The 27,789-nt window shown below is 45.0% G+C and overlaps 1 protein-coding gene across 1 annotated transcript in view; it reads left to right on the top strand.

Moving 5' to 3' along the window:
- Positions 1-27,789, top strand: part of LOC126282076 (lipase 3-like) — a 135,537-nt gene that overhangs the window by 59,809 nt on the left and 47,939 nt on the right. The window contains exons 4-5 of the mRNA XM_049981531.1: positions 3,405-3,651; positions 15,413-15,565. Of these exons, the coding sequence (XP_049837488.1) occupies positions 3,405-3,651; positions 15,413-15,565 (400 nt within the window). The remainder of the gene's footprint in view (positions 1-3,404; positions 3,652-15,412; positions 15,566-27,789) is intronic.

Here is a 27,789-nt window from a genome sequence, read left to right as displayed (position 1 = left end):
CGCCGTGAGCAAGGGACAACTCAAGCCAACAAGTTGGTGTCGGCTATTACGGCACCTGAATCATACTGATCTACAATTTGCACTACGTGATGAAATGATGGATCTGACTGTTTCAAAACTTATTCTCTAAGTTTGACATTAGTTAATTGTACACGACTGCATCACGCAACATAACATTTGAATATAAAGCACCACAAGCACATTTGAATTTGCATTTCCCCATCATATCCTGCAAATCTGTTGCCCACTCATGATAAATTTGGTCTGGCCATTTCTTGCAACAAAGGAATTGCTACCTAGCTGCCACCACATTAACTTGTTAATTATAATACTTATTTAGAGAATCTACAATCTGACCATAGGGAAGTTCACTCTGAGTGGCGTTTCTGAATGAGGCGAAAGACTGCACTTGCTACCACTGTCAAAAAGCATTGAAGTTTCACAGTACCTGATACTTTGTGAACAATGATGAGGGCTTCATACTGTTGCTGAAACCCAGGTAACAGTTTCAGAGTAAAAAGGATCAAACATCAACACATGGATGGGGACCCAACAGAGCCTTCGTCGTTTTCACCAACATACTGATCAATTAAATTCCAGATTAATAATGACATGAAAACTGTTGTGGTTGGCAGGAGAGACAACACCGTGTTACTAGAGGAGGCCGAAAGACACGCGATTTAGCTCACGCAGGCTGGCGTGAGGTCTGGAACAGGACAAGGAAATTAGAATTTAGAAACAACAGACATAGCTGGTGGAATACTTGACTTTAATCCATTAATGACGAACGTCGCTCTTGACAGTACATTATGGAAACTGATAATGGCGCCTTGCTAGGTCGTAGCAAATAACGTAGCTGAAGGCTATGCTAACTATCGTCTCGGCAAATGAGAGCGTAGAAGTCAGTGAACCATCGCTAGCATAGTCGGCTGTACAACTGGGGCGAGTGCTAGGAAGTCTCTCTAGACCTGCCGTGTGGCGGCGCTCGGTCTGCAATCACTGATAGTGGCGACACGCGGGTCCGACGTATACTACCGGACCGCGGCCAATTTAAAGGCAACCACCTAGCAAGTGTGGTGTCTGGCGGTGACACCACAAAAACCATCAGAATTGTACTGACATATGAAGTGACGAACTACTGAAATTTACCAATATAAGAAAAAGAAAACAGTATTCAATAAACACAAAGCATCTGAGTTATAACAGTAAGATCGAAATTTGAATATTAATTTACAGAAGTTCATGAGTTAATGTTTGCAATCAATTGTGAACATAAATCACACGCGAAGCAGCACCCTCAAGCTGTAAGAGAATATACACTCACAAATGATGAGACTATCTTTAACAAGATAAATACTACTCGTAAACTTAGATAAAACAAATAGGTAAGCCAAACTTAAATAAACCTTTACAAATCTTTTAATCAGATCATGGGAAACTCGCTGAGAGTGACAGAGATAATTAGAATGGATTTCGTCATACACAATAAATACTTACGCCTCCGTCTAGGTAAGATGATAAGCGAGTACATGTAACTGATAAGGTGCAGGTACAAACAGAGCAGTTTCAGTTAAACCCTTAAGAAAGACAGAAGATTTCACTCACTAGTACCCGTATGTAATTAAATTATGACTAAAACACATCAACGTAGGTTAGAATGAATACACGTTACTAAATCGCAATTACATTTCAAATTCACACCCAGTGCCTGATACAGTACAATATCACTCCAACTCATAATATCGCACCCCAAGCGGGCGCACACAAGCGGTTTACCAATTAACAAAATCATGTAGCTTCAAAGAAGCTAACAACCATTGGCCACTCTCAAGTCAAGGCACACTGCAAAGAAACATGTTATTTACCTTTAATGCAGTGGTTGCTATTGTCTTCTGCACCCTCCTGCCGTTGATCATTGCTGATCCTTCCGCCTTTAGGGATAGTTTCCCACCCCAGTGCTCTGAGCCTCTTCCCGCTCCTCCTACCTCTTTGACACGGCCATTGGCAGTATGAGGGTAGCTGCTTATGGCGGAAGACTTCGGCCACCGTTGCTGATTATTTTTCTTCAAAATTTAAGTGGTGGCAAGTTTCGAACCCTGGACTGAGGACGTTTCGATTACTAGTAAAAGTCGTATCCCCTTTTTTGGTTGATCTCATTTTGTTCGTCATTTTCGTTGCATTTGTTCGTGGCGGACGTTCCATGACGCCCGTTCAAGTTTATTGTTGATGTACTCACTCAATTTTTTTTTAACTACAGAGGGCACAACTATCCCTCTGACCGAACACGCTGAACTACCGTGCCAGCGTCACCCCTAGACCATTGGTGTGGGCATTAACATTCCTCAAATGAATTGTCTTGCTAAGCCTACGGACCTGAATACAATGGGACACGTTTGTGGTGAGTTAGAACGTGGATTCCGTAGAGACGCCAGTGCTCAACAAAAAATGGTTCAAGTGGCTCTGAGCCCTATGTGACTTTGCTTCTGAGTTCATCAGGCCCCTAACTAACCTAAGGACATCACACACATCCACGTCCGAGACAGGATTCGAACCTGCGACCGTAGTGGTTGCGCGGTTCCAGACTGTAGCGCCTAGGACCGCTCGGCCACTCCGGCCGGCCCAATGCTCAACATAACCTTTTGTGGTTCCAGCTCTTCATGAAGAAAGGTCTGTTGTTCCTTCACAGATATTCAGCATTCTAATTGAAAGTGTTGTCAGAAAAGTTACAGCCATCATAAAGACGAAATGTAGGCAAAGGCCTTGTTAATGTGCACTAACAGGTGTCCGGCTACTTCTGATCAGCTGGTGTATGAGTTTCACCCACACCTGAAATATATAGAGGGTGCTAGGGGTATAAGTGCAGTATTTCTGTTAATGATTAAGGACAGACTACTGACCAACATTACATTAGCATTTACGTCATTTGCAAACTCAAAATTGTAGCTATTAAGAATACTGTGTTTTTAGGTTGGCTAGTAAATGTGGCACAAGCAAGCCATTAAAGTTTACTGTCACCTGGGCAGTTGGTCAGGTACTGAAGTGTGGACACGTGAAAGTCCATTCTGACAGGTGTAGTCCACTTGTGGCGCATTTACGACAGTGCAGAAAATATCAGGGAGTGCGTTATACGATGTTTTTACGGGAAGAGTGTAGGTACATATTAAAGTACCAACTATCGAAATATCTGTGCCTATTCTCCTGTCATTCTGTATAGGCCTATCTTCTATATGAACCTCCAGAATTAACAATCTTCATAATTAGTACCATTCGCTAACGCCCAACTTACTTGCGATTAATTTATTGAGTGAAGGTTTCATTGCAACTTGCACTTCTGCACTCCAAATTACTTCAGTAGCGTATTGCTTACTCTCACGTTACACTAAAAGTTTTCGATTTTTCTGCAGCTGGCACGAGCAGGGTGTATACGATATCCCAGCAATTATCGACTACATACTCAATGTGACTGGAAAGAGTACCCTGATGTACTTGGGACATTCTATGGGCACCACCATTTACTTTGTGATGGCGTCCGAAAGGCCGGAGTACCAACAAAAGGTCCAGCTGGCTGTCTTGCTGGCGCCTGTCTCCTACATGAGCAATATCCCCAGTCCGATCATCAGGTTCATCTCTCAGTTCGCAAATCCCTTGGCGGTAAGTATGTACAACTTAATATCTCAGCACCGCATTGAACTGGAGATACAGTAACTAGTTGTATCCTGTAAACGTCTCAAATCGCCTCTTCGGAGAATATCTTGTGTTCAAGCATTGTCGAGTATAAGAGATCACAATTACACCTCAAAAACTTCACGAAATAGAGCAAGAAATAAAGTAATGGATAGACGAAGGAAGAAAGCAACTTACAGATCGGCAACCAAGGAGAAGCACAATAGGTTTCGTAATATTTTTATTCTTTCTTCCATGTGTTAGGTATAATATTTTTTTGGGCTGCCTCGCTACTAATTTTGCTACTAGGTTATCCAGTCTGTTAGCTGTAAAACATACTCCTATATAAGTTGTCATCTCGTATAGGGACAAATTCTTAGCTAACTTTAAGACACACACACACACACACGTGTGTATGTGTGTGTGTGTGTGTGTGTGTGTGTGTGTGTGTGTCTGTGTGTGTGTGTGTGTGTGTGTGTGTGTGTGTGTGTGTGTGTGTAACATTGTCAGAATGAATTCATCATGGCACAGTCTCCACGATCTGGACATGGTTCATCCGATGGTAAGCTTGGAGTGGCTAGAAAAAGTAATTCTTATGAAAATTCAGAAAAGCGACTCACTGCATATTATACCCACATGAATCGCGAATATAAATCGCGGCTGCAGTTTGCCGTCCAGAATCGATGCAATGAATAAATATAATTCCTAATGCACTGCTGGCCTCTTCTTTTACCGACATGATTTCACTTTTTTTCTCATTTGCACGAGTTGTTGCCTTCTTACTGACAATATTAAGCTTCCATATTCTGGAATTACTTCCTGATGTAAGCATCCCTTATTAAACTTGATTCTGTAAAGGTTAATCAGTAATGTCCATTTCACATCAGAAAAATAAAACCACCAGCCGGAACCGGACTCTATTACAAGCAAAAGCCGAGTTTCTGGTCTACTCTTCCTGCTTGAGCTGTATTTCTTCCTTTATTTTCCTGGCCATCTCCGTACTCTATCTGTACATACTAATCACCAACCAACATCAAATTACACGCCCAAGTTCCTGTACGCCGACGATCTGACCATCACAGCTGAAGGGAAGAGTTTGAGGAAGTAAAACAAAACCTGGAACGCACTCCTAAGCACCATTCCTGTAAAACCAGATCTCACACAGAGAGGAATCAGTGGCTTTCACCATCGTCCAAGGGAAACAGAAAGCTGAAAATAGGCTGGAATAGCATCAACTTGGAACACTCAGGGAAGCCGACTCACCCGGATGTCGTACTTGACAGTGACGTACAAACCTCACTATCAGACACATCCAAAGTGGGAACATCAGATTGAGGAAATTGGCTAAAAGCAAAAGGAGTGCCATAACGAAGCTGCTAAGATCCATAGGCGATACAGAATAAGCCTGTCCCGTGTGGTCCACATCTGTATATACCACAAAGGTCAACCTTTAGCTTAAATGAAAGGTTCCGACTAACAGCCGGTCGCATGAAACCGACGCCGCTCGATAAGCTATACAGAGCCGCCGGATTTTCCGACTCCAACTGCTGAAGAGCCGTCACTGACACAATGAAAAGCTTCAGCATTCCTTTTATGAACGCTCGTATTATTGGCGACTGCCCTGGACCTGAAAGACTCAAATGCCAGAGAATGGTCCTGAAAAAAAACGACTAAGGAAGGTGGAAGTGAGCTTTTGGCGTCATTGACCGGGAGGCCCCTTATGGGGCAGGTCCGGCCGCCTTGGAGCAGGTCTTATTATATTCAACGCGACATTGGGCGACCTGCGCGCCGGATATGGATGAAATGATGGTGAAGACAACAGAACACCCAGTCCCTGAGCGGAGAAAATCCCCGACCCAGCCGGGAACCGAACCCGGGCCTCTTAGGACGTGAGTACGTCACGCTGAGCATTCAGCTATCGTGGTGGACCACTAAGGAAGATCCCTGGCGGCGAGTACTTGAGGTGGAAGATTTGGAGGAGCCTGAAGCGCGTCGGAACAGGCAGACATAATCGAGAGGTGAATGTGGCGACGCATATGACTGCGGGGAATATCAGGATAAGGAACCTCTCATCTGTCCCAGTACATGTTTCTTCGATGAATTATAGCAGGGAAGCATTTGACGTAGCCCAATTCTGGCCTGAAAAATTTTGATCTCCATACAGGAAAAATTAAAAAATATATTTCTTCCCTTTTTCTTAAAGATAATTATATTCTATATCAAAGCCAGAATCCCGACTGATTGACTCATTCACTGACTAATCATCACCCAGCCCAAATAACATATCTGGCGAGGGTGTTGACCATATATTGTAGGCGTCGTTTGACAAGGGATTTTTCTGAATCCCACTCCTTTGGGGGTGAAATAGGGGATGAAATGTTTTTTGAAAAATGTCACTACTAAGGCGATTTTGAAGCTGGATCTACTAGAATTGTTTTCTGGGTCAGAAATACAGAAATGGTTCAAAATGGTTCAAATGGCTGTGAGCACTATGGGACTTAACATCTGTGGTCATCAGTCCCCTAGAACTTAGAACTACTTAAACCTAACTAACCTAAAGACATCACACACATCCATGCCCGAGGCAGGATTCGAACCTGCGACCGCAGCGGTCCCGCGGTTCCGGACTGAGCGCCTAGAACCGCTAGACCACCGCGGCCGGCAGAAATACAGAAATACACGCTCCACAATTTTTGGATATTTGACCCCTAGGGGCAGTGAAATAATGGATGAAAGTCTTATCTAAAAAAAAATCATTATTGAACAACTGCTTAAGCATTTCCATCTATGAAAACTGGTATTTGACTTCTTGATTAAAAATGAAAAGAACATGAGTTTCAGTGTTTGTGGAAATTGAAGCCCTGAGGGGCTAAAATAGAGGACAAAATGTTTTATGAAATATTTCATTATGGAAGCACTTTTAAAGATCAACCTATGAAAATTTTAATTTGGCTTCTCGGTTAGAAATAAAAAATTCATACTGCTCTGTTTTTAGAAAATCAACCAATAAGGGAATGAAATACGTCCAGACTGAATCACCGACTTCTCATCGCTAAGAACAGAAACTAGAAATTAGGAGAGAGTGTGGATCTCACACTGTAAGGATTTTTAAGGAGGGATTTTCGAAAGTACACGTTTCAGTATTTCTGGAAATTCAACCGAGAATGGCGTAAAACAGTGGATGAATTTTGTTTTGGAAAACAGTCTTTATCGAAAAAAGTAGTAAAGCATTTCTACAGCTACATACATGCACATTGATATTTGACTTCACAGTTGGAAATAAAAAATACTTTCTTCAGCGTTTTTGGAAATTCAGCTCCTCAGGTGTTTTGAAAATATATCGTTATATTTTAAAAAAATTAATGTTAAATCTGTGCAAATCGGTGTTATATTTCTGGGTTAGATAGAAATAAATATGTCTTAGTGGGTGAAAGTTTCTATGGAAATATCACCACAATAACACAAAAGGCATGATTGACAAAACCTTCGACTCCTGCTGCCAGAATCGTTTTTTGATGAGTAAGAGTGCCATTCAATAATTAAGGAGACAAATTGGTCTGGGGAAAAAACTATTTGTAGGGAAAGTTTGGTACTTTCATGGCTTTAAGTTGGCATCACTGGAATTGGCCCTGATCAGCTGATGCATGAAAATTGTTTTGTTTATAACCTCAACAATACATTCCAAGATGGCGAGTCAGCTTGAGATGTCCACGTTAGTTAAACAACGTTCTATTATTTGTTTTTTACTTACTGAAGGCGGGAAACCATTGAATATATACTGTAGAATGTCTAAATTTTATGACTAAGGTTGTATGAATAGTGCAAATTTTTACAAGTAGGCAGAGCAGTTCAAAAATGGTCGCGTCTCAGTGATTAACGAATACCGTTCTGGCCGACCAGTTGCAGTTTCAACTCCCTCAGTTGAAAGTCGAATTGTGACATTATTCGTGCCGACCGCAGTGTTACTGTGGAAATGATAGTTAATAAGGTTCTAGTTAGTACTGGTACAGTTCATAACATTATCGGTAACAAGCTGAAGTACCGCAAAACATGTGTAATATGGGTCCCAATGGAGTTGACACAGCTACGCAAGGAAACAAGATTAAGAGCATGCACAGAGCTAAAGGAACGTTATGAAAGAGAAGGTGAGGACTTCCTCAACAAAATTTTAACTTGTGGTGAAACTTGGATTCACTATTATGAGCCAGAATCAAAAAGACAAAGCATGGAGTGGAACCACACCAACTCACCTGTCAAGAAAGATTCAAAACCCAAGCATCAGCAGGAAAAGTCATGTTGACGGTGTTTTGGGATGCTGAAGGCCCAGTTTCCTGTGATTATATCGAGGTGCAGCGTACAATAAAAGCAAATCTGATTAGTGTTGGCTGTTCAAACAAGGTGAGAGAGAGACGTCGTGGATCTGAGAGGGGAGGTGTGATTCTCCAGCAAGACAATGCATGTCCTCATATTGCCCAACTAACCCGTGAAACTATCGAAAAAATGGGCTGGGAAGTACTGCCTATTCTTCTTACAGTTTTGATTTAGCACCTAGTGATTTCCATTTGTTTGGTGCACTAAAGGAGGCATTACGTGGGAAGAGGTTCTAGGACAAACAAGACGTGAAAAAGTTTCTGGGAAATTGGTTCAAACATCAAGATAGAAAGTTCTTTGTAGCCGGAATAAAAAAGATTGTAGTCCGTTGGAACAAGTGCATCAATGTTCAAGGGAATTACGATGAAAAGTAGAAAAAGTATTGTTTTGTAAAAGTAAACGCGTTTTTCTCCTAAACAATTTGCCTCATTAACTATTGCATGACCCTCGTACTTTCTAAAAGACCATTTTTCTGTGGCTTTAATACGCGGTAAAGGCTTAGAAGTTGTTAAAATTTGTGAACAATATAAGAATACGTTAAAGAAAAAAAATCTGTGCAGATCATACAGTTTATGCGAGCGAAGCAGTGGGCGGCTAAGATGGTTTACATGAAATTGATAAAAGATCTTTAATAGTTGTGTTTCTGCAGACAATCCCCTCGGCCGTATCTAGACACTGTTTATTTGGGCTGACTCCATATACGATCTGTAAAAACAAAATTTCAGATATCTGCAGAAGAAAACAGAAGAAATACCGCTCACGACTTTTGGAGATACAGGCAGTATGTAGAAAGCTGCTTCAAATTTTGTGTAGATATGTATTTAGCTACAGCTCTTGCTCATAAATCTCTGATGCAGAACCGTGTGAATTTTACAAAAGCTACATTCACGCATTTGTCCCTGCGCCTTTTGCGCACACGGTTGATTTATAATTGCTGGCTCAGAGAGTCATTTCCTAGCGGGTTTTTGTTGTAGATGTGGAATAATGGAGCCATGCAGACTACAGCAGTGAAGTTACTAACCTGCCGTGATTGTGTTGGCCAAGCACTGCTGTTTTTACGTGGTGTGTCTAAAAAGTTAGGTGAATGCTATCAGACAACAAACAAAAGAAAAAATGCAAACAAATATTCTTTATTCCACTTCCAAATAGTCGCCACCCTCTACAACACACTTGTGACAACATTCGTACAGCTTCTGGAAACTCTCAGCAAGTGCCTCCTGTGAAAATGGTCCCAGAACTGATGTCATACGATCTTTGATGCCACTCATGTCCGCACGACGTTCATCTTTCATGGTCGCCTTCAAGCGAGGAAACAGGAGGAAGTCTGCAGGAACCAGATCAGTGGAGTACGGAGGTGTTCAAGAAGAGTTTCCATCTCCTGCGCCCGGAATTGGCGCATACGGATCTCGCAGTCTGCAGGGGCATTGTCATGTGGAACTCTGGCAGAACGCGCCGGATACTCTGTAGCGATCGGTTCAAAACGAACTGGTAAAATACAGCATTAACGGTTTGACCTGCAGGAACAAATTCCTTGTGGATGATGCCGTTGTTGCATAAGAAGGCGATCAGCAGTGTTTCCACCTTGTATTCTTGCAGACTTTTTTTTTTTTTTTTTTTTTTTTTTTTTTTTTTTTTTTTTTTTTGCCCTGCGGTGAAGACGATCACATTGATTGCCGTCTTCATTCCGGATTCCGGATCGAACTGGTAGCGCCAGGTCTCATCTGTCGTGACCATGGTGTTCAGAAGCAATTGATCCTGGTCACGCATGGAAATGAAAGCACCAGCAGTTTCCATGCGTTTTGCTTTCTGCTCGTCTGTGAGCTTGTACGTCACAAATCGGGAGCAGATCTTCCACTTACCCAAATCATCGCGGATGATGGTGAACGCCCAGTTCCTCAGCAATCATTCTGAGAGTCCGTCGTCTATCTTGTGCCAGAATTTGTCGCACTTTCTCCATCTTTTTTGGGCGTCTGCTTGTCGATGGCCGACTTGAAAGTGGCTCATCCTGTTGTGGTTGGCAGGAGAACCAACACCGTGCTACTAGAGGAGACCGAATGGAATGCGATTTAGCTCACGCAGGCTGGCGTGAGGTCTGAAACAGGACAAGGAAATTAGAATTTAGAAACAACGGACGTAGCTGGTGGAATACTTAACTTTAATCCATTAATGATGAACGTCGGTCTGGACGGTACATGATTCTTAATATCAATAGAAACTGATAATGGCGCCTTGCTAGGTCGTAGCAAATGTATCTGAAGGCTATGTTAACTATCGTCTCGGCAAATGAGAGCTTAGAAGTCAGTGAACCATCGCTAGCAAAGTCGGCTGTACAACTGGGGCGAGTGCTAGGAAGTCTCTCTAGACCTGCCGTGTGGCGGCGCTCGGTCTGCAATCACTGATAGTAGCGACACGCGGGTCCGACGTATACTATCGGACCGCGGCCGATTTAAAGGCTACCACCTAGCAAGTGTGGTGTCTGGCGGTGACACCACACATCCTCCGTTGTTTCCTTCCCTTCACGGAAGCATTTAAACGATTCGTAAGCACATTTTCTGCTCGAGGCTTCCCTCCCGTACACCTGAGCGAACATTCCGTGTGCCTCCGTTGCAGTCTTCCCCAATTTGTAGCAGAACTTGATGTTCGCACGTTGCTCCATTGCGCTGTGACATTTGCTCCCACTCTTACTACGTTCAACCGGTCGCAGTCGGTTTGCGCAGCCAGTCCCATGCAGTGCATGCGTGTATCGATTCTCCTCAAGTCTATGAACACCCGTGCGCATGCACGCACACACTCGCCAAGTTGCCGTTCAGATGTGGCACCATTCGCGGAACTTCTTAGACACACTGCGTAGCAGCGATCTCGCCGATTTCCGAGAAGCGACGGTCGTTGTGAGACAATAGGCGGTACATACGTGTCTGCAAACGCGCGAATATCTGCCGTCGGCCTACCACGGGTGGGGCCGTTTTGTGTATGGGTGTGTTGAAGATGTGAAGAAACACCCTGAAACATGGTAAAGGTGAGAAGACTAAGAAGGGAATAACTTGGAAGCATGTGTGTGGGAAAGTTTCATGTGTGTCTTTCTGCAAAAACTTTCTACATCTACATCTACATCCATACTCCGCAAGCCACCTGACGGTGTGTGGCGCAGGGTACCCTGAGTACCTCTATCGGTTCTCCCTTTTATTCCAGTCTCGTATTGTTCATGGAAAGGAGGATTGTCAGTATGCTTCTGTGTGGGCTCTAATCTCTCTGATTTTATCATCATGGTCTCTTCGCGAAATATACGTAGGAGGGAGCAATATACTGCTTGACTCTTCGATGAAGGTATGTTCTCGAAACTTCAACAAAAGCCCATTCCGAGCTACTGAGCGTCTCTCCTGCAGAGTCTTCCACTGGAGTTTATCTATCATCTCCGTAACGCTTTCGCGATTACTAAATGATCCTGTTTAACGACGAGCGCTGCTCTCCGTTGTATCGTCTATATCTCTTCTATCAACCGTATTTGATACGGATCCCACACTGGTGAGCAGTATTCAAGCAGTGGGCGAACAAGTGTACTGTAACCTACTTAGTCTGTTTTCGGACTGCATTTCCTTAGAATTCTTCCAATGAATCTCAGTCTGGCATCATTCCATTTTAAATCACTCCTAATGCGTACTCCCAGATAATTTATGGAATTAACTGCTTCCAGTTGCTGACCTGCTATATTGTAGCTAAATGATAAGGGATGTATTACCAACACATTACACTTGTCAACATTGAGATTCAATTGCCATTCCCTGCACCATGCGTCAATTCGCTGCAGATCCTCCAGCATTTCAGTAAAATTTTCCATTGTTACAAACTCTCGCTATACCACAGCATCATCCGCAAAAAGCTTCATTGAACTTCCGATTGTATCTACAAGATCATTTATGTATATCTTGAATAGCAACGGTCCTACGACAATACCCTGCGGCACGCCTGAAGTCACTCTTACTTCGGAAGACTTCTCTCCATTGAGAACGACATGCTGCGTTCTGTTGTCTAGGAACTCTTCAATCCAATCACACAATAGGTCTGATAGTCCATATGCTCTTACTTTGTCCATCAAACGACTCTAGGGAACTGTATCGAACGCCTTGCGGAAGTCAAGAAACACGGCATCTACCTGTGAACCCGTGTCTCTGGCGCTCTGAGTCTCGTGGACGAATAGCGCGAGCTGGGTTTCACACGATCGTTTTCTTCGAAACCCATGCTGAGTCCTACAGAGTAGATTTATAGTCTCCACAGTGCATCTACTCTTACATTCGGGAGAACGTCGGTTCAATCCCGCGTCCAGCCATCCTGATTTAGGTTTCCCGTGATTTCCCTAAATCACTCCAGGCAAATGCTGGGACGGTTCCTTTGAAAGCGCACGGCCGACTTCCTTCCCCATCCTTCCCTAATCCGCTGAGACCGACGACCTCGCTGTTTGGTCTCTTCCCACAACCAACCAACCAACCATCTACTCTTAAATCTATAAACAGTGTCACTAACACATCTTTCTGCAGTCGTGAATCAACCAGAGGATGAGTCCAAAACATCCTGTTTTGTTTCTCGATGTATTCATAAAATAAGCAAAAGACTGCTTCCTTTCTTCCAGCTACATCCACATCGGTTACCTCCCGTCTAGTGCCTCTGCACGATTGTCGCTGCAATGTTGCCGTGTGTGTCTACTGAAATGATTTCGGGCGATGCGCGCGCATCCGTGTGGTTCCCACTCGTGTCCGTGGAGCCTAAATCATTGCAGATTCAGCTCTATTTGTTCAAGACACCCATAAAATATTAGATACAGGCTACCAGTAGATGCCATTTTCCTTGACTTCCGGAAGGCATTTGATACAGTTCCGCAATGTCGCCTGATAAACAAAGTAAGAGCCTACGGAATAATCAGACCAGCTGGGTGGCTGGATTGAAGAGTTTTTAGCAAACAGAACACAGCATGTTGTTCTCAATGGAGAGACGTCTACAGACTTTAAAGTAACCTCTAGCGTGCTACAGGGGAGTATTGCTTTTCACAATATACACTCCTGGAAATGGAAAAAAGAACACATTGACACCGGTGTGTCAGACACACCATACTTGCTCCAGACACTGCGAGAGGGCTGTACAAGCAATGATCAGACGCACGGCACAGCGGACACACCAGGAACTGCGGTGTTGGCCGTCGAATGGCGCTAGCTGCGCAGCATTTGTGCACCGCCGCCGTCAGTGTCAGTCAGTTTGCCGTGGCGTACGGAGCTCCATCGCAGTCTTTAACACTGGTAGCATGCCACGACAGCGTGGACGTGAACAGTATGTGCAGTTGACGGACTTTGAGCGAGGGCGTATAGTGGGCATGCGGGAGGCCGGGTGGACGTACCGCCGAATTGCTCAACACGTGGGGCGTGAGGTCTCCACAGTACATCGATGTTGTCGCCAGTGGTCGGCGGAAGGTGCACGTGCCCGTCGACCTTGGACCGGACCGCAGCGACGCACGGATGCATGCCAAGACCGTAGGATCCTACGCAGTGCCGTAGGGGACCGCACCGCCACTTCCCAGCAAATTAGGGACACTGTTGCTCCTGGGGTATCGGCGAGGACCATTCGCAACCGTCTCCATGAAGCTGGGCTACGGTCCCGCACACCGTTAGACCGTCTTCCGCTCACGCCCCAACATCGTGCAGCCCGCCTCCAGTGGTGTCGCGACAGGCGTGAATGGAGGGACGAATGGAGACATGTCGTCTTCAGCGATGAGACTCGCTTCTGCCTTGGTGCCAATGATGGTCGTATGCGTGTTTGGCGCCGTGCAGGTGAGCGCCACAATCAGGACTGCATATGACCGAGGCACACAGGGCCAACACCCGGCATCATGGTGTGGGGAGCGATCTCCTACACTGGCCGTACACCTCTGGTGATCGTCGAGGGGACACTGAATAGTGCACGGTACATCCAAACCGTCATCGAACTCATCGTTCTACCATTCCTAGACCGGCAAGGGAACTTGCTGTTCCAACAGGACAATGCACGTCCGCATGTATCCCGTGCCACCCAACGTGCTCTAGAAGGTGTAAGTCAACTACCCTGGCCAGCAAGATCTCCGGATCTGTCCCCCATTGAGCATGTTTGGGACTGGATGAAGCGTCATCTCACGCGGTCTGCACGTCCAGCACGAACGCTGGTCCAACTGAGGCGCCAGGTGGAAATGGCATGGCAAGCCGTTCTACAGGACTGTATCCAGCATCTCTACGATCGTCTCCATGGGAGAATATCAGCCTGCATTGCTGCGAAAGGTGGATATACACTGTACTATTGCCGACATTGTACATGCTCTGTTGCCTGTGGTTCTGTCAGTGTGATCATGTGATGTATCTGACCCCAGGAATGTGTCAATAAAGCTTCCCCTTCCTGGGACAATGAATTCATGGTGTTCTTATTTCAATTTCCAGGAGTGTATATAAATGACGTGTCGCAAGTTCCATGCGGCTTTTCGCGGATAATGCTGTAGTATACAGAGAAGCTGCAGCATTAGAAAATTGTAGAGAAATGCAGGAAGATCTGCAGCGGATATGCACTTGTTGCAGGAAGTGGCAACTGACCCTTAACATAGACAAATGTAATGTATTGCGAATACAAAGAATGAAGGATCCTTTATTGTATGATTATACGGTAGCGGAACAAACACTGGTAGCAGTTACTTCAATAAAATATCTGGAAGTATACGTACGGAAAGATTTGAAGTGAAATGATCATATAAAATTAATTGTTGGTAAGGCGGGTGCCAGGTTGAGATTCATTGGAAGAGTCCTTAGAAAACATAGTCCATCAACAAAGCAGGTGGCTTACAAAACACTCGTTCGACCTATACTTGAGTATTGCTCATCAGTGTGGGGTCCGCACCAGGTCGGGTTGACAGAGGAGATAGAGAAGATCCAAAGAAGTTCGGCGCGTTTTGTCACAGGGTTATTTGGTAAGCGTGATAGCGTTACGGGGATGTTTAGCAAACTCAAGTGGCACACTCTGCAAGAGAGGCGCTCTGCATCGCGGTGTAGCTTACTGTTCAGGTTTCGAGAGGGTGCCTTTCTGGATGAGGTATCGAATACATTGCTCCCCCCTGCTTATACCTCCCGAGGATATCACGAATGTAAAATTAGAGAGATTCGAGCGCGCACGGTGGCTTTCCTTCCCGCGAACCATACGCGACTGGAACAGGGAGGAAATGACAGTGACACGTAAAGTGCCCTCCACCACACACCGTTGGGTGGCTTGCGGAGTATAAATGTAGTGGATGTAGCTTTGTTTTTTTCTTTATAGAGGTACTTCTGTGGACCTCAGGCCCTCTGCTGCAGCTAATATATCCTGTTCTGTGTCGCCACAGCATCTTCTGGGCCCAGTGCTGCATTGGGAGATACCACCCAGTCAGCCGCCAACACCGGAGTCAGTCGAGACGCAGCACAACAGCACCGTGGCGCAGGTGCTAGAGATACTGGGCACCCTCCTGCAGACCACCAACATCAAAGAAGTCAACATCGTAAGTACTCACCTCCCAGATTTTTTCGGCAGCATTAATTAATGTACAGCTTCCGGGTGTTGTGCCGTATTATCTCCATTTAATGCACATTATATTGACGACCAATAAAGACTTTCTCATCAGAAAGCTGCGAGCTTTGCTGCAAAGTGCATTCGCCCTCCGGACTCCAACCAGACTGTGAGAGCTGCGCGGCGTAGCCTCTTGCCACGGTTCAACGCCCCCCCCCCCCCCCTCCCGTCGCAGGCTCGACTCCTCCCTCGGGCATGTGTGTGTTGTCCTCAGCTTAAGTTAGACTAAGCCTAGGGACCGATGACCTCAACAATTTCGGAGCCTGCACTGATATTCTGTGAAACGTAAGTTTCCAAGCTCGGCTTTAAGTGATGTCAGTGAGATCTTAAATTGAGTTCCGGCCCCAAAATTTGTTTAAACTGAAACCTCCGTCAATTTTTATTATTTTCTTCATTTGTATGGCCATATTGTTCGTAGTTGCTTTACATATTGTGAGGGTATTTTCGTTCTGTCGTTGCAACTACAACAAAATGTGCGCATTTTTCTCCAGATGCGTTCCGCGTTATTGATGTAAAGCATCATGAGTGGTTTATAATAGAAGATATTTACAATCTGATTTGTTTTTAAGATCGAGAAGCAGTTCGTTAACAATATGTTGTTTTTTGCTTAAGGTAATTTCCTCTTGGTTTCTCGTCTACATCGGGATATGCCATCTACTAGCCCATTGCTGGTGTTTTTCTACGTTGGACTCTGATACTTGTAGCCTAATTTTTGTTTTTTTCTATTTTTTGTACTTCTATGTATGTAGTGTGGTTTGTGTATTGTGGTGTTGCCAACATAACATAGCCATTTAGTTTGTCTTTAACGTATACTTCTTTCTACTTTAGTTACCTGTATGTATGCAATTCTACTTAACTATGTTGCTGTTATTTATACACAGCGTAATAGCAGAGAAGGAATAATGATGGAGTTTTTTTTTTACTAGGCGATGGAGGGAGAAGCCAAGATGAATGGTTATAAGTGTATAGTGGTGTGATGCGCGATGGAGTGTTAATTGGGGAAGAAGGTGAGGAGTAAGAAATAAAATGAGATCGAAAGGGCTGGGGGTGGGCTGGGACAGGTGATTTATGGAAAAGGCTCTTTTTTTCATGTAAGAGCCTATTCCATTATTTAACCTCTCCTACTCAAACCCCAGCCCTTCCAGTTTCATTCCACTTCTTACATTTCACTTTCGCCTCCAACTCACACTCCATCAGCCATCAGACATGACCACTCATCATGGCATATCTCTCCCCCACCTAAAAGAAGAACGCCATCGTTATTCCTTCTCTGCTCCTACACTGTATATGAGTACACAGCAACATAATGAAATAGAATTACAAACATAGAATTAACTAAAATAAAAGTATAAGTCGAAGACAAACTAATGGCAGTTTTATTGTGGCAAAACTTGCCCGCGAAAGGCAAAGGTCCCGAGTTCGAGTCTTGGTCGGGCACACAGTTTTAATCTGCCAGGAAGTTTCATTTGCTTGTAGGTTTCAACGACGGAAGGAAAGTACCCTCAAGAATTTTTATCATGTTTTCTGAAATCTATACTTAGATATACTCTTTAATTATCCTGTGCCAGACACTTGGCGTTTGCACCACGATTCCGGTCTCATTGTATTTCATTTCATGATTATATTCGAGGCATTTGGCAAGAAAGAATATATAAGAAACCTTTCTTTTGGTTTGAAAGTCCGATCGGTCACGAAATTAAAACCACAGCGAGAATCTGATGAAGCTTTTTGCGCCTGTATGTTGCACAGTGACTCTAGCACACCTGTCGAACTTTTCTGTTCTGAGCGCGCTGTGGGCAGGTTAAGATGCCTAGAATAATATCGTCTACCGCCAGTCGTGAAGTGCGCGCTGTTATTCTATTGCTTTACGTGAGGGGGGGGGGGGGGGGAGGGGAGGGATACCGCCTGATTTCATGCAGTCTATACAACTTTAGTGAAGCGGGACGTACAGACGTTAGTGATCCAGGTGCTCAGGGAAGCAAGCTAGATTCAGACGATTTTGCTCAGTGCGTGGAAAGTCGTCTACGAAGGACAATTCAGAACAAGTGAAGAGGAATTTCGCCATCAGGCATTGTACACCTTTCAGACAATGCTTGGCCGCACACCACAGCTCCAACAATGACGCTGTTGCAGCGTTTTCGAAGGGAGGTGTTTGATCACCCACCATATGTTGTCTGAGTAGCTTCTTCTAATTATCACCTCATCGCTCACACGAACCGAGGACAGGATTTTGGCAGAGACAACGTGCTCTTCACCAGCACAGAGGACTGACGGAAAGCGCGGCAGACTGGTGCCTTTAGTAAAGAGGGTACTGGAAACTTGGTTTAACTCCACGAGAAACGTCTACGTCGGAGCGCGATTATGTGGAGAATTGGCTGGAAAGTATAGCTCAGTGTTGGAAGTAAAAACTTTTCTAATTTCACAGTGGTTTCCATTCCACAAACAATCGAACCTTTAAAAAATAGCCCTCACCAAATAAACACCGAAATACATTATGTGTAATGCAATCCACAACACACTTACTTCCTTTAGTATGCAACATACGCTTATTTTGTTTTCAGATGTCACTAGCACAATCTTCCTTTTCTATGCAATCACAATCGAGGTGGGCCAACAAAGAGGTAGTCAAACATTGCTGTCATACCTCTTCTGGTTTATCTTCGAAAAATTCCCGTTCACAGAAGAAACAATGAGCATCGTTGCCTTCTGGTACAGTGGATGGTACAAAGTTAAACTCAGACGGTGCATCATAATGGAAAGATTCATCACCACCACTCGAATCGTCCTTTGAAGAATACGGTAATTTGTTGAAGAGTTTCTGTTTCTTCTTTTGTTGGGAGGTTTTCGGTTTGTTTGGGTTGTTGCTATACTCTTAGTTCGTCCTCTAATTCACTGGAGAGTTTAGTATAGATGGTCGTCGAGACACGCTACTCCTATTGGATGCCTTTCTTTAGTGGTGATCATACCTCCATGGGTGGAACCATAGTTTTTGATTAGCGAGGCTCTGGTTCGTAAGAAAACTTGCAATATCGTGTAACAGTTGCATCAGAACTCCGGTACACTATATTAGAAAAAATCCTTTTTGTCGCTAAAGAAAAAGTTGACTACTCAAAATTAGAAAGTAACGGGTGCTTAATAAACTAATACTCGTTGAATACGAATCACACTATTTATGAATGCCTAAGACAGTCACCTACCACTTGATATAAATTTTTTGCAAACTTATCTACAAAAGCTTCACAAAACTGGAAAATAAACTTCCTTGAGCAACGAAGAAAGCAGCTGGCAAGTGGTCAACACTCACTATAAAATATAATGGGAACGCTGAGATTTAGTGTACAGTATTCACATGAGGCACCTGCGACTAACGGAAGAGAAACGTCAGTATTCCATACTGACCGACTATGCCACTGTTCTGTCCATATTATGGTGCCCTCTAACATGAGACAAATACCCAAAAATGAAAACAAATATTTATTTTGGTGTACAAAAATGCTGAAATGAAAGCAACACTTAACTTTAAATACGACGTGAGCTCTTTAGCGGTTGCTACAGATATAGTTGCTATTGATATTGAGCAAGCAGTGAAGGAAACAAAAGAAAAATTCGGATAAGGTATTAAAATCCATGGAGAAAAAATAAAAACTTTGAGGTTTGCCGATGACATCGTAATTCTGTCAGAGACAGCAAAGGACTTGGAAGAGCAGTTGAACGGAATGGACAGTGTCTTCAAAGGAGGGTATAAGATGAACATCAACAAAAGCAAAACGAGGATAATGGAATGTAATCGAATTAAGTCGAGTGATGCTGAGGGAATTAGATTAGGAAATGAGACACTTAAAGTAGTAAAGGAGTTCTGCTATTTGGGGAGCAAAATAACTGATTATGGTCGAAGTAGAGAGGATATAAAATGTAGACTGGCAATGGCAAGGAAAGCGTTTCTGAAGAAGAGAAATTTGTTAACATGGAGCATAGATTTAAGTGTCAGGAAGTCGTTTCTGAAAGTATTTGTATGAAGTGTAGCCATGTATGGAAGTGAAACATGGACGATAAATAGTTTGGACAAGAAGAGAATAGAAGCTTTCGAAATGTGGTGCTACAGAAGAATGCTGAAGATTAGATGGGTGGATCACATAACTAATGAGGAAGTATTGAGAAGAGAAGTTTGTGGCACAACTTGACCAGAAGAAGGGATCGGTTGGTAGGACATGTTCTGAGGCATCAAGGGATCACCAATTTTGCATTGGAGTGCAGCGTGGAGGGTAAAAATCGTAGAGGGAGGCCAAGAGATGAATACACTATGCAGATTCAGAAGGATGTAGATTGCAGTAGGTACTGGGAGACGAAGAAGCTTGCACAGGATAGAGTTGCATGGAGAGCTGCATCAAACCAGTCTCAGGACTGAAGACCACAACAAAAACAATAGATATACATACAACTGGTAACGAATCATGTTCAGTCACTTGATAGCTCAAAAATGGTTCAAATGGCTCCGAGTACTATGGAACTTAACATCTGAGGTCAACAGTCCCCTATAACTCAGAACTGCTTAAACTTAAGTAACCAAAGGACATCACACATATCCATTCCCGAAGGAGGATTCGAACCTCCGTCCTAGCCGGAGTGGCCGAGCGGTCGCAGGTTCGAATCCTGCCTCGGGCATGGATGTGTGTGATGTCCTTTGGTTAGTTAAGTTTAAGCAGTTCTGAGTTCTAGGGGACTGATGACCTTCGAAGTTAAGTCCAATAGTACTCAGAGCCATTTGATTTTGAACCCTCGACCGCAGCAGTCGCACGGTTCCAGACTGAAGCTCCTAGAACCGCTCGGTAACACCGTCCAGCCACTTCATAGCGGCAGGAATAATAGCGCTCTGCTATAACGACGTACTCCCGGAAGTCTTCCGGCACCTTGGGAGGGTTGGGGAGGGGGGAAGTGGGAGGGGGGCAGAAGTCGGTGTGTGCCGACTTGAAAAGACTTTTTTATGGAACAGCTGAATGCAGTTAGCGGTTCGAAGACGAAATCTTCTGGTGACGTCCATGGCGACACTCATGAAACACGGCGAGCGCCGAAAGGATCTGAGGCACGCTGGCGGGTTGTTTAAATGTATCGTCTCCCGTCGATATCTCTGTCCTGTCACACTGATGGGAACACAGCTTATGTTCGACGTTAACGTGCAGTAACCACTGACAGGTCAGGTGGCTGCACTGGCAGTGGGAGGCATGTATTCTGGTGGGGAGGTGGGTGGAGGCGGGGAGGGGAGTTAAAAATAATGCACTCGCTGTCACAACGCTGAAACAGAGCGATTATCTGATGTTAAGAAGGACATGATCGTTGGTTTTGGGGCATTTCCGAAATGGCTAAGTTTGTAAACTGTTCACGTGCCGCCGAGTTAAAGTATAGTGTGCATGGAAAAATGGCGCTAAGGAGAACCGGCATCTAGTACCTTCCGCAGCGGAAGTCGAACACATGCCCGAACAAATTGATGTGGCCAGCCCATAGAGGGTTCCGCGCAGCGGCTCTCGCGCAGCGAGGGCGCCACCGCTACGCCACATGCAGACCGTGGCCAATAGCCGCTCCCTCCGGTTTCGTATATAGGGACCCGCTCTGCCCTAGTCCAGCCAGTCTGGTACTCGCTCTGGATTTCGTTTCTATCTCTGCGGTCCTGCTTTCTGGTCGTTGCTCGTTGTTGACATTTGCCTGACTCTGGTTCCGAGTGGATTGGTGTTTGGTGTTGTGGTTTTCACAAGCCTCCGTTGTTTATCTCTTCCTTGTTTTGTCGGTCATAGTCGGTCGTTGTCGGTTGTTGTCCGTTGTCGTTGGTCTGTCGTCCGACTCGTCCTTGTTTACCTGGTGGTGCGTGCTCCACCGCCTGCGGCTTCCCCGCCTGGCGGCTCCGATCTGCAGCCCAAGGCGTTCCCGCGGTTGGTTTTGGTTACTACACGGCACCCAGTCAATTGAGCTGCACCACGAACATAAATGACAAGGCGAACAGATGCCTGTTGAGATGCCTGCAGGCGAATAGACTTGCAGCTGTTGAGCAACTGACCGTCCACATGAACGAAGGGGATATCAGGAGTGTTTCCTCATCGACCATTGTCCTCAGCGCGTGGTCTAATGGTGCCAACGCGGTTGCTCAGCGTGTTCGGTCAGTGGGCTGCCCGCCCTCTGAAAAAAAAAAAAAAGAGCAAAGGAATCCACGATCAACTTGGATGAATATCTTGTGTCGTCGTCCCAGAACAAACGCAATGAACAATAATGAACAATATTGAACAAAATGAAAAAAAAGAGTGGCTAATGTTGCTGCTTCTGGATCACGGTGTCCCAGGTTCGATTCCCGCCCGGGTTGGGGATTTTCTCCGCCCAAGTACTGGGTGTTTGTGTTGTCCTCATCATTTCTCCATCATCACCACCATTCGTGACAATGGCTAGATTGGACTGTGTATAAAAATTGGGCTGTGTAAAAACTGGGACTTTCTACAGGCGCTGATGACCGCACAGTTGAGCGCTCCACAAACCGGACAACATCATCGACCGTTCGGCGAAAGCTGCTGCGTACGAGCCTCTGCAGCCTTGTGCATCCATGCTGACTGCCGTTCGTCGGCAACTAATGCTAGAATTTGGACGCCAGCACCGAAAATGGACGTCCAACAAGTAGCGAAGAGTAGCCCTGTCAGATGACTCACGTTTTACGCTTCCTCGGATTGATGGCCGTCGGCGTGTAAGGCGTGCAAAGTCTCAAAGCAAACACCATGCAACAACCGTCAAAAGGATCCAGGTCGCAGGAGGGAGCGTTACGGTCTCGGAGATGTTTTCGTGGCACACTCTGGGAGATTTCGTGATCCTGATAGGCACAATGGGCAACACGAGTATGCATCTGTGTCCACCCCAACATGCAGTTTATTTTTCCTCGACACGATGCTATTTACGCGCCAAGCAACTCGCAACGTGTTACGAACAGCACCAGGGGGAGTTTACCATCCTTCCCTGGCCACAAAACTCCCCCAGTTTAAACGCAATTAAGAATCTGTGGGACCATATCGAACGGGCTGTTCGCGGCACGGATCCTCAACCGTGAATCCCAGCACAGCTGGTCACGGGACTGGAATCAGCAAGGCTGCACAACCCTGTCGGTACCTTCCAGAACCTCACTGACTCACTTGTCGCATGCTTCGCAGAGGTCACCGCTGCAAAAAGTCGTTATTCAGTTTTTGACAGGTGGTCACAGCAATGTGACTGGACAGTGTTCGAAAAGCACTTGACGAGTCACGTGTGGTCGACGAAAACGCCATCGCTACCGCACTCCTGCCCACCGGAATTGCGCAGCGTCGTCCAATGGTGTGAGTGCGGCCGGTGACGTGGTGGTCGTCGGCGTCGTGTTGCTGCTGACGGAGCTGGCCGATGTCAGATGGCTCCAACCGACCCGCGTCCCGACATTCGTCTTGCGAACGCATTGGTCGTTTCTGAGGTCGCTGCGAACGGCTACGAACGCTGCAGGCAGCGCTCCATTGTCCGCGGCTGAGTCATCGAGCCCCGGAAAAGGTTGCTCAGGGGCGGCAGTCTGGGGTACAGGCAACGTTTGTGAAAACTGAAAATTTACCGCAGGATCAGAATAGACACGAAACCGAAGTTGGTTTCGGTGCCGTCGATGGGTGCCTGTAGCGGTATAAAAAGCTCAGCTCGTCACCTGAGTGACGAAACGGGTTTTCCAGTTGCGAGGCTTGTTATAGATATGACAAAGAAGGTTATCTCTCGTCTACAATTTCGTGGCGGAGGTGTCATCTCAAGTAGTGTGTCGAGGGTGAAATACTTGCAGTATGGTGTGACGACGAGCTTGTATCAAGTCATGGGAAGGCAGAGTGCTGCAGGTGATCAGATTAACAACAAAAGATTTTACGTCGGGTACAAAGCAAATTTGGACATCTGAGTCCTGAAAGTCCTAACGGCGAGTTCGCCTTCACCGTTCGATTAATGAGAGAATGGTGCTGTTTTCATAATCTTAAAAAATGTACAAATGTGTGTGAAATCTTATGGGACATAGCTGCTAAGGTCATCAGTCCCTAAGCTTACACAATACTTAACCTAAATTATCCTAAGGACAAACACAGACACCCATGCCCGAGGGAGGACTCGAACCTCCGCCGGGACCAGACGCACAGTCCATGATTGCACCGCCCTAGCCTGCTCGGCTAATCCCGCACGGCTGATAATCTTAATTCCATCTTTGTGGCAAAAGTCTTGAAATTACAACGAAGAAACCTACGAACCACTCACTGAAACAACAGTTTGCGGCAAACATTCTAGACAGAAACGAGTGCTTTCGTAGCTTTACTGCTAGTTGTCGAATTCATTGGTATCGATGATTATAAGCCATCGCGCGGTCTGAGGCGCCTTGCCCCGACCCCCCACCCCCCACCCCTCCCGCCTCCTCACCGTTGGACGTTCGAGTCCTCCCTCGGGCATCGGTGTGTACGTTGTCCTTACCGTAAGTTGGTTTAAGTTAGGAGTACCTAGGGACCGATGACCTCAGCAGATTGATGCCATAGGAACTAATGACAAATTTCCAAATTATAAGCCACCGACTGTTCCAGCAAGAACCAGAATATCAGTCTGTATGCGTTGCCGAGGACCGTCCGATCGCAGCCCATTACTGAAAAATTGTCGGCGCGACGCTGCCTGAATGCTTGCGCATGCCTGGCTTTGGGCAGTCATTTGTTCTGTCTACTTGTCAGGCCTAATGGTGACGCGATATATGCTTACTTCTAACGACCGGTGTGTTCTCTGCGTGACAGCATCAAAACGAATTGTTGCACGGTTTTAAGGGAACAATGCCTCGCGTTTACTCATGAGCAGAATGCGGTAAAATCACACCAATCTGAAGGAAATGGTCATTGTGTTACGCGTAGTATTCGGGTACTACTGAATCTGAACTCGATTTCGGAATACGAGGCCAAACAATCTGAATGTAGCATTTGAACAGTTGTAGTGACTGATCCTGTTCAGACGCGTGTGCGATCCAGCGACCATCAGTGCCTTTGCTTGCAGCACCTGTGAGTAAAATTGATCCGTTTGAAGACAAGAAGCTTCTGATGCATCGAACTCCGGATCGCTTCGCATAGACGAGACAGAGCATCTGCGTTTGCATGCTGTGAAGCAGGATGATATTGGTAATTTGAAAAAAGTGATGACCAACGTTGGATCTCCTGTGATACACGAACAGGTGCATCTTTCGTTGGATGCAAAAGAGCGGCCAGTTGCTTACGATCTGTAGGGAGAAAAAAAATTTCGACCATGCAGACATTGATGAAATTTCGTGACCCAATGGTTATTGATGCCGCTCCTAGAGAACTAATCAAGAATATTGATGACAGCATGAAAATGGTGCTGCTGAAACTCATTAGGTCCATCTATAAACAAGAGAAGTAGGAAGTGACTTCCAGAAATGCATACACCGAAGAAGGTGGCAGCTACAAAATATAAACAGTATCGAACCTTGTGCCTAAGATCGCAGGCATCAAAACTTCTCGTGAAGATAATTCTGAGAAGGATTGAAGAGAAGGTGAAGGATATGCCGAATGATGGTCAGTTTGGATGTTTGGATTCAGGAGAGAAAAGGAACAAGGGAGGCAACTCCGGCACTGAGGCTTCTTATCTAAAGGCGGATACAGAAAAATAAATCAACTTATATTGCCTCTGCACACGTGGAAAAGCTGTCTGATGGTGTTCTCTCGCAAGAGATGTTCAGGGTTGAAGAAAACAGGTATAAAGCACAAAACTCAGTTGTTCGCCGGAGTATATTGAAGCGGTAAGAGTTGCTGTACAGAGAAATCCCGGGAAATCGTGTAGAAAGGCAGCAGCGCAACTGGAAATATCTAGACGCTCCGTCCAACGCATTCTTAAAAGTGACCTCCATACGTACCCATACAAGATGACCTGTGCACAGAAGCTCACTGAAGAACACAAGCAACAGGGACTACTGTTTGCTCAGCGGGCTGAGGATAGGGAAGAAACTCTCAACAACGTTTGGTTTTCAGACGAGGTGCATTTTCATTTAGACGGTGTGGTTAACAAACAAAATGTACGCTTTCGGGCCACTGAAAACCCACAAGTGCTTCATGAACGACAACATTATGCTCCGAGGATTACAGCGTGGGCAGCAATTTCCAACCACGGACTTATTGGACTCTTTTTCTTTGAAGAAACTGTGAACAGCGAGCGTTATTTGAGCATGCTTCGCAATACCTTCATTCCACAGCTCCTTGCTACTGCCTTGCCCTTCAACACGCAGTGGTTCATGCAAGATGGAGCAAGGCCACGTACTGCAAACACTGTGTCGGAGTTTTTACACGAGCATTTCGACATGCGGATCATTTCACTCAGGTTTCCAGGTCACTTCAATGACGGACAAAATTGGCCCCCCAATAGTCCAGACCTCAATCCATGTGACTTTTTTTCTTTGAAGCTCAGAAGACTTATTCTTCAAGCTTTCAGTGAAATTACGGAAGACATGTGCCATAGGGTAATCACTAACTTCAGTGTTCGTTTGAAGGAAGTTAGGAAACGAAATGGTGGACATATTGAGCACGTGCTGAGTTAGAACAAATCTCCATAGACGGCCCTTCATTGTAGTATATGTTCCTTTCAGGTTGTATTGACAATACAGTTTATATTCAAAAACATAATGGTAACACACCCTGTAGTTCAGAATTAATAGGCGAAAGATAGTCATGCTGTGCTTTCGAAGATGATATTGCTGTGGTCACGCAAAAGAAAGATCTAGAGAAGGTCCCGAACATAATAAAAAGAAATTTCGGTAATGATTGTGGTATGAAAATGAACAGTCGAATAAATGAAGCTATTATGCAGTACTGAAGAATTAGAAACGGAAGAGAGGAACTGGAAGTAACAAAGGAATTTGCTATTTGGAAAGCAGGATTGTAATGAATGGCAGAAGTCGGAAACAAATCGTGAACAGAATTCAGCAGGTCAAAACTGCGTTCAATTTGTAAAAGAACATACCCACCAGCAAGAACATCAGTCTGAAAATAATAAAACGGATCATGAAAACATTTGTGGCCCTATTCCATTGTGAAACTTGTTCAACAGGAACACAGAAGAAAAGACGTCTAGAACCCCTGGAGCTTTGGTATTACAGAAGGATGATGAAGGTCGGCTGAATAGACAGAGTTACCAATGAAGAGGTGCTGAGAAGCGTGCAAGAAAGCAGATGTCCGTGGAGGCAAATGCATACAAGAAGAGACAAACCTGCAGGACACATTTTAAGACACAAAAACATAATTGGAACAATAGCGGAAGGAGGAACTGAGAGAAGGAATCGCTAGGGACGTGCAAGAAAACATGCGGCAATTACGAATCAAGAGGGATGTACTTCATACGCGGAAATGAAGAGGCAGGCAGCCACAGGAGAAGAATGGCGTACTGCTTCAAATCATTTTCAGGTTTGAGCGCTAAAGAGAGAGTACATGGAAGGTCTGGGATCGCAAAGCTATACACACAGTGCAAACGTGGCTCATTCACATAAGCTCTCATCTATTAGATCAACTACTAAACACTCTATCCATCAAAAATCAGACAAAGACAGTCTTCCAAAAATCAGAACTGACTGACAGATTGAGAGGACAAATCGTGAACTGTTCATCTCCTTACAGGTTTGGAATCTACCTGTACCATTTTAGTTAGATAGTGGTACTGCAGTCACACTGATTAATTCAAATGCTTATGAGCTCTTGGAAGACCCTCGGAAACAAAAATCACATTTTCTCCTCACAGTTTACAACAGGGAAAATATCCTTGCATTTGCAACTGCGTCAGGGCCATTCCCAGTAGATCGAATCGTGATATTTATGGCATAGATGCATTTGATTTGTTTCGTTTAATCAAGACAAGATTAATGCTATTGATACGCAAGTTTCCGATGCCAGTATTCAATACTTGTGTGATGGATATTTGTTCGATGGCACTTTGTCACATGCAAAATATGTTACTAAAGGACAATGCTCGACCGAATTTATCCCGCTCACATCTGGTACCTCCCGCTAATCGCGATGCAGTTGCTTCTGAACTCAAGGAACTACAACAAATCGGTGTTCTGAAACCAGTTACTGCAGGTCAACGGGCATCTCCTCTTCTCATAGCAAG

The sequence above is a fragment of the Schistocerca gregaria genome, chromosome 7 (genome assembly GCF_023897955.1).
Source record: "Schistocerca gregaria isolate iqSchGreg1 chromosome 7, iqSchGreg1.2, whole genome shotgun sequence".
NCBI classification, from domain to species: Eukaryota; Metazoa; Arthropoda; class Insecta; order Orthoptera; family Acrididae; genus Schistocerca; species Schistocerca gregaria.
Note: the sequence above shows the minus strand (reverse complement) of the source record. Positions and strands in the feature narration are given on the sequence as shown.